We start from the raw sequence: 11,044 nt of genomic DNA, 5'->3' as shown, positions 1-11,044 counted from the left end.
GCCCCTCACTCATTCCCCGCGCCCCCCAAATTCTTTTAGCCACGCCCCCTCCGGCTGGACACGCCCCCGCCCAGGCGGGTCCCGCCCCCTCCCGCCGCGCCTGCGCCGYGCGGAGCCGCCTCATCCCCTGCAGGCGGGCGGTGCCGGCGCACGCTGCGGGCCCGGTGCTGACGGTGCGGGCGCGGTGCCGGTAAGCGGAACGGGAGCGAGGGGAGCGGCCCGAGCCTCCCGCGCTAAGGGCGGGGCGCTGGGACAGCCGCTGCCCTGGGGGCGCGCTCGGTACGCTCCGATACTGCGCGTGCGTGGGAGCGGCCGGGCGCGGGAGCGGGAGCGGTGCGCGTGCGCAGTGCGGCGCCTCGCGCTCTGTTTCGCTCCCCGCGCGCGTGTGGGCAGCGAGGCACGCGCACGGGGGCGGGGCCTGGGTACGGCGGCCGAGCGGGGCCGCACCGCGCTCGCCTTTTGTGCGGCGGGAGCTCCGGTGGGTTCTGAGGGGAACTGAGGGGAACTGAGGGGAGCGGGGCCGTCCCGGGGCTCCTCCGGCGCTGCCCCTTTCTTCGGGGCGCTCTCCGCGCCAGAGCTCGCTGGCAGCAGCGGGGCGGGGTCCTGCGGGGCCTGCTGAGGGGTGCGGGACTCGGCCGGGCCCGGCGGGAGCGGGTCGGGGCCGTTACCGGGCACGGGGCCCTCTGTTCTGCAGCGAGAATCCTGAAACCCCATTCAAACCGTGAAATGATGCTGAAATGTCTCATTATCCCTCTTAACTGCCATATTTTGCCCTTTAAATAAAAAACCGGCCATGCCTTTGACTGTATATTTTTGATTTCGAATTCTGAGGTTCTGTTTWGAGGAAGAACGAGCCTCTGGCTTTGTTTCTGGTTGGCGTTGGAAGGTTTTGCACCAGAATCAGCCGTGCTCTCTCACCAGCAGGACACGGAGGTGGTTTCATCCCATCCCATCCCATCCCAGCACAATGGGCTCCAAACAGATCGCCCAGGAAACGTTCGACGATGCGGTGCAGGAGAACATCACCGAGTTTGAGATGGAGCCCGAGGAGGCTGTGAGAGAGGCTGTGCAGCAGTTCGAGTCCCAAGGTATTGTACATCAGCTGCTCCTGCAGATCGGGCTGAGGTTTCACAAATCCGAGGGTTTATGAGGAGCTGCAGGCAAAGATGGATCAKCCAGCCTTGGAAAGGAGCCTTTGTAATGTGGAACAGAGACACCATTAATGCTGACCTGCTTTTGTGGATTAATTATGACTGGAAAACTGCTTAGAGGGAACTGGAGGGTGAAATCTGGTCAGTGAAAGTAAATTCCTTYGCTTTTCCTCCTCAATTGACATTTGGYTTTGTTCTAGGATGAATTTGACCTTAGAGTCAGAATTTAGCATTGCAGCATCCTCACAACAAGCTCAGCTTTGTTCTCTGTGGTTGAATTGACAGATCTTCCCTGGAACTGGAACTGACAGTGTTTATTTGACTCTGCTTATCCTGGARCCGATATTGATCTTGGTTTTGCTTCCCCTCTTAGGTGTGGACCTGAGCAATATTGTGAAAKCTGTGCGCCCTCCTGCCTCTGAGAACGGGCAGAGGCAGAAGCACCAAATCCTGCAGGTAGGAGCTCCAGGATCAGGGTTATGGAATCACATCAGTACCAGGCCAGCTCCTGCCTCTGGCCCATTTCTCTGGGAGCTCTTCACGCAGTTAATCCTGTTTATTCTTCAAACTGGGAATGATATCAACTTTCCAAGAGGTTCTTATGCTTTTTGGGGATGATCTGTGTGAGTGAGGTGGGGTTGGGCTCTGCTCCCGGGAACAGCACAGGAGGGAACGGCCTCAGGTGGGACAGCAGGAGGAATTTGCTCATGGGCGGGGAGTCAGGCATTGGAAGGGCTGCCCAGCCCCAGGGAGGGTTGGAGGTGCCAGGGAATGACAGGAGGTGGCACTGAGTGCCCTGGGGATGACAGGATGTGGCACTCAGTGCCCTGGGAATGACAGGATGTGGCACTGAGTGCCCTGGGGATGACAGGATGTGGCACTGAGTGCCCTGGGCTGGTGCCAAGGCTGGGATCCGGTGCCCACCCTGCCATGGCACCACCTTCCACTGTCCCAGGCTGCTCTGAGCCCTGTCCAGCCGGGCCTTGGGCCCTGCCAGGGCTGGGCTGTGCTGTTAAACCCAGCTGAGCTGCTGCTGGTGCCCAGTGCAGGTGTGACAGTGGTGGCACAGGGGYGTCCCTGTCCCTCTGAGGGTTCTGTGCCAAATCCCAACTGCTGCTGATTGAGGCAGCCACGGTTCCAACAGCACCAAACTGATTTGAACTGCTTTTATTTATAAACTGTGCTGCTGTTCCTGCACAGTTCAGATGCAGATCTAACCCCTTTATTTATAAACTGTGCTCCTGTTCCTGCTCAGTTCAGGTGCAGATCTAACCCCTTTGTAAATAAACTGTGCTCCTGTTCCTGCACAGTTCAGGTCCAGATCTAACCCTCAGTGTCTCCTCAGACCCTGGATGCCCTGGGCACAGCCGTGGCTGCTGGTTGGGGCAGCCATGGTTTCAACAGCACCAAACTGATTTGAACTGCCTTTGTAAATAAACTGTGCTGCTGTTCCTGCTCAGTTCAGGTACAGAACTAACCCCTGGTGTCTCCTCAGACCCTGGATGCCCTGGGCACAGCCCAAACACTGCTGATTGGGGCAGCCATGGTTCCAATAGTACCAAACTGATTTGAACTGCCTTTGTAAATAAACTGTGTTGCTGTTCCTGTGCAGTTCAGGTGCAGAACTAACCCCTTTATTTATAAACTGTGCTGCTGTTCCTGCGCAGTTCAGTGCAGATCTAACCCCTTTATAAATAAGCTGTGCTGCTGTTCCTGCACAGTTCAGGTGCAGATCTAACCCCTTTATAAATAAGCTGTGCTGCTGTTCCTGCACAGTTCAGGTGCAGATCTAACCCCTTTATTTATAAACTCTGCTCCTGTTCCTGTGCAGTTCGGGTGCAGATCTAACCCCTGGTGTCTCCTCAGACCCTGGATGCCCTGGGCACAGCCGTGGCTGCTGATTGAGGCAGCCATGGTTCCAGTAGTACCAAACTGATTTGAACTGCCTTTGTAAATAAACTGTGCTGCTGTTCCTGCACAGTTCGGGTGCAGATCTAACCCCTTTATGAATAAACTGTGCTGCTGTTCCTGTGCAGTTCAGGTGCAGAACTAACCCCTTTATTTATAAACTGTGCTGCTGTTCCTGCACAGTTCGGGTGCAGATCTAACCCTCAGTGTCTCCTCAGACCCTGGATGCCCTGGGCACAGCCCAAACGCTGCTGATTGAGGCAGCCATGGTTCCAACAGCACCAAACTGATTTGAAGCTGCCTTTTTTTATAAACTGTGCTGCTGTTCCTGCACAGTTCAGGTGCAGCTCTAACCCCTTTGTAAATAAACTGTGCTGCTGTTCCTGCACAGTTCAGATGCAGAACTAACCCCTGGTGTCTCCTCAGACCCTGGATGCCCTGGGCACAGCCCAAACACTGCTGATTGAGGCAGCCATGGTTCCAATAGTACCAAACTGATTTGAACTGCTTTTATTTATAAACTGTGCTGCTGTTCCTGTGCAGTTCAGATGCAGATCTAACCCCTTTATTTATAAACTGTACTCCTGTTCCTGCTCAGTTCAAGTGCAGATCTAACCCTCAGTGTCTCCTCAGACCCTGGATGCCCTGGGCACAGCCGTGGCTGCAGATTGAGGCAGCCATGGTTCTAACAGCACCAAACTGATTTGAATTGCCTTTGTAAATAAACTGTGCTGCTGTTCCTGCTCAGTTCAAGTGCAGATCTAACCCCTGGTGTCTCCTCAGACCCTGGATGCCCTGGGCACAGCCGTGGCYCRSTCAGACCTGGCCCAGCTCCCGGAGCAGCTCTCGGCCTTCGCGGCGCAGTGCAAGGAGCAGCTGGCGTTCCGCTCCCTGGCCGGCCAGAACGGCGCCTACCCCGTGCTGTTCTCTGCGCTCCAGCTGGCTGCAGGGGACAGGGATTTGCTGCTGCAGGCTCTGGGCACGCTGGCTGCCCTGCTGGACGGGCAGCCCGACCTGCTGGACCCCGCGGGGCAGGAGCTGCTGCTGCGGACGCTGCGGGAGCGGAGCCACGACCCCGAGGTGACGCTGGCCGGGATCCGCTGCGTGCGCCACGCCTGCCTCAAGCACGAGCAGAACCGGCAGGAGCTGGTCAGGGGAGGGGTCCTGGGCCTGCTCACCGGGGCCATCACCCAGCACGGTGACAGCGCTGACCTGGTCAGGACAGCGGCCTCGGCTCTGCGAGTCATGACCTTTGATGATGACATCCGAGTGCCCTTCGGACACGCCCACGACCACGCCAAGATGATCGTCCTGGAGAACGACGGCTTGAGGGTCCTCATTGAGGCTGGCAAAGGTAAAATCAACCCCAGAGCTCTGGATCCTAATCAGGAATCACCCAGGGTTTCTCCTCTTGCTGCCTCAGGAATCACTCGTGATTTCTTCTCTCAGGAGCTCCTCAGATTCAGGAATTTCTCACTTTTGSAGTTGAATTCTGTTGATAAAATGTGCCCTGAGAGAGCCAAAGAGTGGCACCGTGGTGCTGCTGACAGCCTGTGGAGCAGTCAGATGAGCAGAGTTATTTGTCTCTGTATTTGGGAAGTGTTTTACAGCTTTAGGGGCACATTTAGGAGTTAAAGACATTGTTTCCTGTTTTTTTTAATGAAACAAATGAATCAGCAGGACCCTCCCTGCCTGTAGTGACTCCATCCCTCCTCTCTCTCTGCAGCATTCACAGATAACTCCGGGGTTCTCAGCGAGCTCTGTGCCACCCTCTCTCGCCTCTCTGTCAGGAATGAGTTCTGCCAAGAAATTGTGGACCTTGGGGGCTTAAATTTCATGGTGACACTCCTGGCTGACTGCATGGAGCACCCGGTGAGTGCTGGAAGGGTTTGGGGAGGGGGGAACACAGGAGGAGGTGCTCTTCATTCTGAGATTGGTTTTAATGGATGAGCCATAGCCTGTGCAGTATTGTAGGTGCAGTTACAGCCTATTTACAGCCGTGTATTCAGAATTAAATGCTCTGCAGGTGAGATTTGTGAGCCCCTTGCTCAGAGCTGTTCCCGTGTCCTCATCCTCTCAGAGCTGAGCTCTGCCTGCTCCCAGAAGAGCTGAGGGTTTGCTTTTCCACCATTCCAGCTTGAGGGGATCCAGGAGGACGGAGATGCTCAAGTGCCAGAGGTTGATGTTTGATTCTTTAAGCTTCACTGATGCTCTGGCAGAGATTTCCCAGGTCCCTCATGTAGTGAGGAGGTGACACTGCTCTTTGTAGCTGATCATTGCCACAGCCATTGTGTGGAGCTGCTGGGGATGTTCTGGTTGGCTTTGCAAGGCCCAAAGCTCCCTGTTTGATCTGTTTTTGTTCTGTGAGCAGGACGTGGTGAAGCAGGTGCTCAGCGCCATCCGCGCCGTGGCCGGGAACGACGACGTCAAAGACGCCATCGTGGGTGCCGGGGGCACCGAGCTGATCGTGCTGGCCATCAGCCAGCACCTGGGCAACCCTCAGGTACCCCTTGGCAATCACTGAGCTGATGGTGCTGGCCATCAGCACCTGGGCAACCCTCAGGTACCCCTTGGGAGTTCTGGGCTGGGGAGGGAGCTCAGGGGAAGCTGCAGGGTGTGTGTTTGTGTTTGCAGGATTTGTGTTTGCAGGATTTGTGTTTGCAGGATGTGTGTTTGTGTTTGCAGCTGAGCAGTGTGTAAACCCTGAGCACCCCGTGAGTGCCCACTTGTCTCACATTTGTGTGAATGTAAAGGTTTTCCCAGCATCCATGGGTTGATTTTTTCTTACTCTGAGTTGGATCGATAGTAGCAGCAGTGTTTTACACCTCTGGGGTGCAAAGCACAGAATCAGGAAAGCAGGAAATACCTGAGATCATTATTCCAACCTCCTGCTTGGTTTACATGCCAGGGCAGCAGGATGCTGCAGCGGAACAAAACTTCAAAAACACTGAAAGAAATGAAAAGCTGCCATAAAAGGGAACACCCCCTTTCCTTTGCCCCGTTCAGGCAGTGAGTGCATTCCCTCTGTTGCAGATCTGTGAGCAGGGCTGTGCAGCYCTGTGCATGTTGGCCCTGCGCAAACCCGAGAACTGCAGCGTCATCATGGAGGCCGGGGGGGCCCTGGCGGCCCTGCAGGCCATGAAGGCTCACCCGCGGGAGGGGGCTGTGCAGGTATGTCCCTTGTGCTGTGCAGGTATGTCCCTGTGTCCCCTGTGTCCCTGTGCTGTGCAGGTATGTCCCTCATGGCTGTGCAGGTGTGTCCCTGTGTCCCCTGTGTCCCCTGTGTCCCCTGTGCTGTCCAGTGTGTCCCCTGTGCTGTGCAGGTATGTCCCTTGTGTCCCCTGTGTCCCTTGTGGCTGTGCAGGTATGTCCCTGTGTCCCCTGTGTCCCTGTGCTGTGCAGGTGTGTCCCTGTGCTGTGCAGGTATGTCCTTGTGTCCCTGTGCTGTCCAGGTGTGTCCCCTGTGCTGTGCAGGTATGTCCCCTGTATCCCCTGTGTCCCCTGTGCTGTGCAGGTATGTCCCTGTGTCCCCTGTGCAGGTATGTCCCTCATGGCTGTGCAGGTATGTCCCTGTGTCCCCTGTGTCCCCTGTGTCCCTGTGCTGTGCAGGTATGTCCCTGTGTCCCTCATGGATGTCCAGTTGTGTCCCTGTGTCCCTTGTGCTGTGCAGGTATGTCCTTGTGTCCCTGTGGCTGTGCAGGTGTGTCCCTGTGTCCCTTGTGGCTGTGCAGTGTGTCCCTGTGCTGTCCAGGTGTGTCCCTGTGGCTGTGCAGGAGTGTCCCTGTGTCCCCTGTGCTGTCCAGGTGTGTCCCTCACAGCACCCAGCAGGTCTGGCCTGGCTCTGCTCTCTTCTCCCTGGGCATTTCTCCCTTTGCTCAGCGGATTCCAGCAGCTTTTGAGGGTGTTGGGAAGGCAGCGACACCCCTGCATTTGTCACCCCTGCATTTGTCACCCCTGCATTTGTCACCCCTGCATTTGTCACCCCTGCATTTGTCACCCCTGCATTTGTCACCCCTGCATTTGTCACCCCTGCATTTGTCACCCCGATGTGCTCAGAGCAACCTTCATTTGGCTTTCAAATCCCCCTGAGTGCCAGTGGATAAAGCTATGGAATGCCACGCTCCTCTTCCAGGCATTTCTTTTCCTCCTGGGAAGAGCAGAATCAGGATGGGCTCTTTYCAAACCCAGCCTTTGCCCTCTGTTCTCCAAAGCCAAACCACCTGCATGGCGAGAAGTTTGCCTCTGGTTTCTCCAGCAGGTTCTGTGTCCACTTTTGTGCTTTCCAGAGTATTAAAATACCATGGAAAAGATTTCCTGAAGGAGTAGTTGAGTGCCTGGAACAGCATAGCAGGGGTGGGAAGGTGGGGCTGAACTGGAGAATTCTTGGTGTTATTTAAAGAATKAATTGGCATTGCCTGGCTGGTGTTGGAGATTTCAACAGAGGTTTGGTTGTGTAAACTCCAACAGGGAATAAAATCCATGGGTTTTATTCTTCCAGGGAAGAGTTTGCTGCTCTCTGCGGCATCTCAGAAAATAGTCTTTAGCTGGAGTCAGAGGTGCTCTGTTTGTGTCAGAATGTTCCCATTTCCCATTTCCCTGCTGATGGCTGTCCCTGCTGTGTCCCCAGAAACAGGCCTGCATGCTGATCCGCAACCTGGTGGCGCGGAGCCGCGATTTCTCGCAGCCCATCCTGGAGATGGGGGCCGAGGATCTGATCTCGGAGGCGCGGGCGGCGCACAGGGACTGCGACGACGTGGCCAGGGCAGCTCTCAGGGACCTGGGCTGCAAGGTGGAGCTGCGGGAGCTGTGGACGGGCCAGAARGGCAGCCTGGCCCAGTGAATCCTCGCTGTGTGGAGCTGGAGGATCCCAGGCTCTGTCCTGCCGTGGATTTGTGTGTGCCCACGCCCCGCTGGAACACCCCAAGCAAACGCCTGCCTTGGGAGCCTGCAGGGGACCTTTTCTTGGGAGCTACAGCTGAAATGGCTTTTCTGCATTCACAGGCTGCAAAACCAACTCTTTGTAGTGCTCATTCCCTGGGTCATCTCATGGCTGAAGATGATCTGCTCCCCGTGTGTGGGACGGGGCTGTTCCATCCCTGCGGTGACAGCAGCGCTGSCTCTGTCCCGGGCACAGTTTGGCACCGTGGCTGCTGTCCCTGTCCCGTGGAGCTGGCCAGGGGCTGGCCGAGGAGGAGTCCCAGCATTTGTCAACGTGCTCTGTCCTCTTCCCTGTTCTTTTACTGCTGACCCTACTCGGTGTTGCTGCTTTCTTTGGGATTTTTTTCCGCCAGCGTAACGTTTTAAACACAAAAAGCAAAGGAAGGATTTGGGATAACGTGGACCGAAGGAAGGCGGCCGTTGGCATCCAGGAGGAAAGTTTGTGTTCTCCCTCAGTGAGGGGAGCGGGGCAGGGGCTGTTTTGGGGTGGGATTCAAAGTGGGGCCAAGTGGCAGTGGTGTCACACAGCAGGAAAAGCTGGAAGCCCAGGCTTTGTCACCTCTGAGCCTTCCCAGGATCCAGGAAYGCTGTCATTGCTCGTGGACTGAGGCAAACTGTGGACTCGGGGCAAAGCAGAGCCCAGAAAGGCTCTGCAGTCTCAGCTCAAGGCTTTGCTGGGCCGGGTCCCCAGCTCTGCTCTGGTGCTGAGCCTTCCCCCTGCGCTGCCGCCGCTGTTTGTACGAGTGGATGTTTTTAATGTGATATTCTGTAGAAATGGTGACCTTATAAAGCGTGCAAATGTTTCAGGCTCTTTGTGGAGCCTCTTYGTGGCAGGAAAAGCAAGGTGCTGGAAATGCCTGTGTGTGAGTTTGTGAGTAAAAGCTCCCGCAGCCCTGCTGTCTGCCAGCAGATTGCAAAGGTCAGTGTGTTCTTCAGAGCTCCCTACCCGCGTGGGGGAGGAGAGGCTGCCTGGCTCCTCTGCCTGCCGGGGGAAGAGCTGGAGGGGTTTGTGCCCTGCTCCGACTCCTCGGGGGTGAAAAGGCCCAGATCCTTCATGGCAAAGTGGACAAGAACTGGTGAAGAGATGCAGAGCTTCCAGATCCTGCATTTTGGGGAGAATGTGATTGCTGAGGGTAGCGTGTTTGGTGCAGCCTGTGGCTGTCGGGCTTTGCACTTCTGGGGGTCTGGGATGGGGGAAAAGCCACCCCAAAGGCTGGGGGACGATCAACCAGAGGGTTCCCCCGCAGATGGAATTTCCTTCCCTCGAACCAAGAGTTGCTGGAGCTGCGCTCCAACCTGCACTCCCTGGGGCCCGCAGGACACGGGGTGTGCTGGACAACGGAGCCGGGTGGGAGCTGTGGGCACTCCCGGCTGGGATCGGGGGCGATTGTCGCTCCTGGAGCGGGGCACTCGCGTGGGGCTGTCCCGGCTCCCCGGCAGTGCTGTCCGTGCTTCCCGGTGGGGCTGTCCCGGCTCCCCGGTAGGGCCCTTCGCGCTCCCGGGCAGTCCCGCCGGGCCCCGCTCCTCTTCCCGCCCCGCACCGGGCTCTCCCCGCTCTCTCCGCCCCGCACCGGGCTCTCCTCCGCTCCTCTCTCCGCCCCGCACCGGGCTCTCCCCGCCCCGCACCGGGCTCTCCGGGCTCTCTCCCCGCCCCGCACCGGGCTCTCCCCTCCGCTCTCCCCGCTCTCCCCGCCCCGCACCGGGCTCTCCCCGCTCCTCTCTCCGCCCCGCACCGGGCTCTCTCCGCTCCTCTCCGCCGCGCTCTCCCCGCCTGCCCCGTGCCGCTACCGGGGCTCCGCCCGCCCCTCTTTGCCCCGCCTCCTCCCGCTCTCGATTGGCTGCCCTCGCCGTCAATCATGGCCGCGCAGCCAATCCCCGCGCGCGGCTCTGCCCCCGYCGCCCCGATTGGCCGCGCCCCGTGGCGGGCCCCGCCTCCCGCGGCGCAGCGGGGGCGGCCTGGCGGCGGCGGAGCGGACGCGGAGCGGAGCCGGTGAGTGCGGGACCCCCGGCCCGGAGCCGGTGAGTGCGGGACCTCCGGCCCCATGGCTCCACCGCCGCGGGGAGAGCCCGGCCCCACGGCCCCATCGCCGGGCCCAGCCCCGAGCCCCGCGCGGCCCCGCGCCGTTGTGGCGGCGAGAGGAACCGGGTGACATTGGCGCGGCCTCCCGCGGGGTCACSGTGCCGGCCCGGCCCGCGGGGCTCTGGCGCGGCTGCCGCGGCCGTCCCGGTGCGCTCGGGGCAGCGGCGGGACCCGGGCCGGGCCGAGCTGCGGGGGAGCGGCGCCGGCCTTGGAGCTGCGGCACCGCGCGGGAGGCGCGGCCCGCACTGACCGGGAGCGGTGCGGGAGGGTGCGGGCTGCGCTCCGTGCCTGCACTGCCTGCATTGCCTGTATTGCCTTCTTCCCTGCCTTCATTGCCTTCTTCCCTGCCTTCTTCTTCCCTGCCTTCTTCTTCCCTGCTTGTCCTGCCTGCTTCCCCTGCTTCCCCTGCCTCTGTGCCTCCCATCCCCACCTGCCCCGCTCCCCCTGTCCCTGTCCCAGCCCCTGTCCCGCTGTCTGTGCCGGGCACATCAGCCTCCTGTTCCCTTCCCCACCCAAGCTGGGCTCAGCCAAGCGCGGCTCCAGATGCGAGTTGTGATTTTTATCGTGTTTAACTCGGTGTGAAGSTGGCAGTAAGGCCGAGCGGTGTTTCTGTGCGATCCCAGGGGGCACAGACGGTGTTGAACGCGGCTCTCTCGGTGTCTCCCGCTTCTCCCAGCTCAGCAGAAACTCACGGGACAGGGGTGAATTCCCTGCTCTGCCTTCACAGGGGAATGGAAGGAGCCCCTTGGCTGGGCTTTGAGCTGGAACGTCACAGACAGATGGAAAACGCTGGAAATGCCGGCGCGGGGTCAATCAAAGCTGTCCCACCTTCCCTGGCACGCCTGAGGTGGAACTGCCCGTTCCAGCCTGGAACTCGGGGCATTGGGGCCGTGTCTGTGTGTGCTGATGGTGCTTTTCCTGCTGCCTGAGGCTTTGGGGTGGATTTGGACCCTCCCTGAGGCTTTGG

General features: G+C 58.8%; 2 protein-coding genes across 3 annotated transcripts in view; both read left to right on the top strand.

Annotated features, from left to right (window-relative positions):
- Positions 1 to 79: 79 nt before the first annotated feature.
- ARMC6 (armadillo repeat containing 6) lies at positions 80 to 8,800 on the top strand. Its single transcript, XM_057387549.1, has 8 exons — positions 80 to 190; positions 832 to 1,088; positions 1,525 to 1,607; positions 3,843 to 4,413; positions 4,786 to 4,931; positions 5,431 to 5,562; positions 6,093 to 6,230; positions 7,687 to 8,800. The coding sequence occupies exons 2-8, from the start codon at positions 968 to 970 to the stop codon at positions 7,897 to 7,899; spliced, it is 1,404 nt and encodes a 467-aa protein (XP_057243532.1). The 5' UTR covers positions 80 to 190; positions 832 to 967; the 3' UTR covers positions 7,900 to 8,800.
- A 1,125-nt stretch (positions 8,801 to 9,925) lies between these two features.
- Positions 9,926 to 11,044, top strand: part of SLC25A42 (solute carrier family 25 member 42) — a 12,604-nt gene continuing 11,485 nt past the window's right edge. Inside the window, exon 1 of one of the 2 annotated variants that reach the window (XM_057387550.1) lies at positions 9,926 to 9,987. The gene's annotated coding sequence lies outside the window, so the exon portion shown is untranslated. Of the gene's footprint in view, positions 10,017 to 11,044 lie in introns of both variants that reach the window. The other variant, XM_057387551.1, reaches the window with a different exon arrangement.

The sequence above is a fragment of the Malurus melanocephalus genome, unplaced genomic scaffold (genome assembly GCF_030028575.1).
Source record: "Malurus melanocephalus ecotype Western Australia unplaced genomic scaffold, MMel_1.1 scaffold_1249, whole genome shotgun sequence".
NCBI lineage: Eukaryota > Metazoa > Chordata > Aves > Passeriformes > Maluridae > Malurus > Malurus melanocephalus.
Note: the sequence above shows the minus strand (reverse complement) of the source record. Positions and strands in the feature narration are given on the sequence as shown.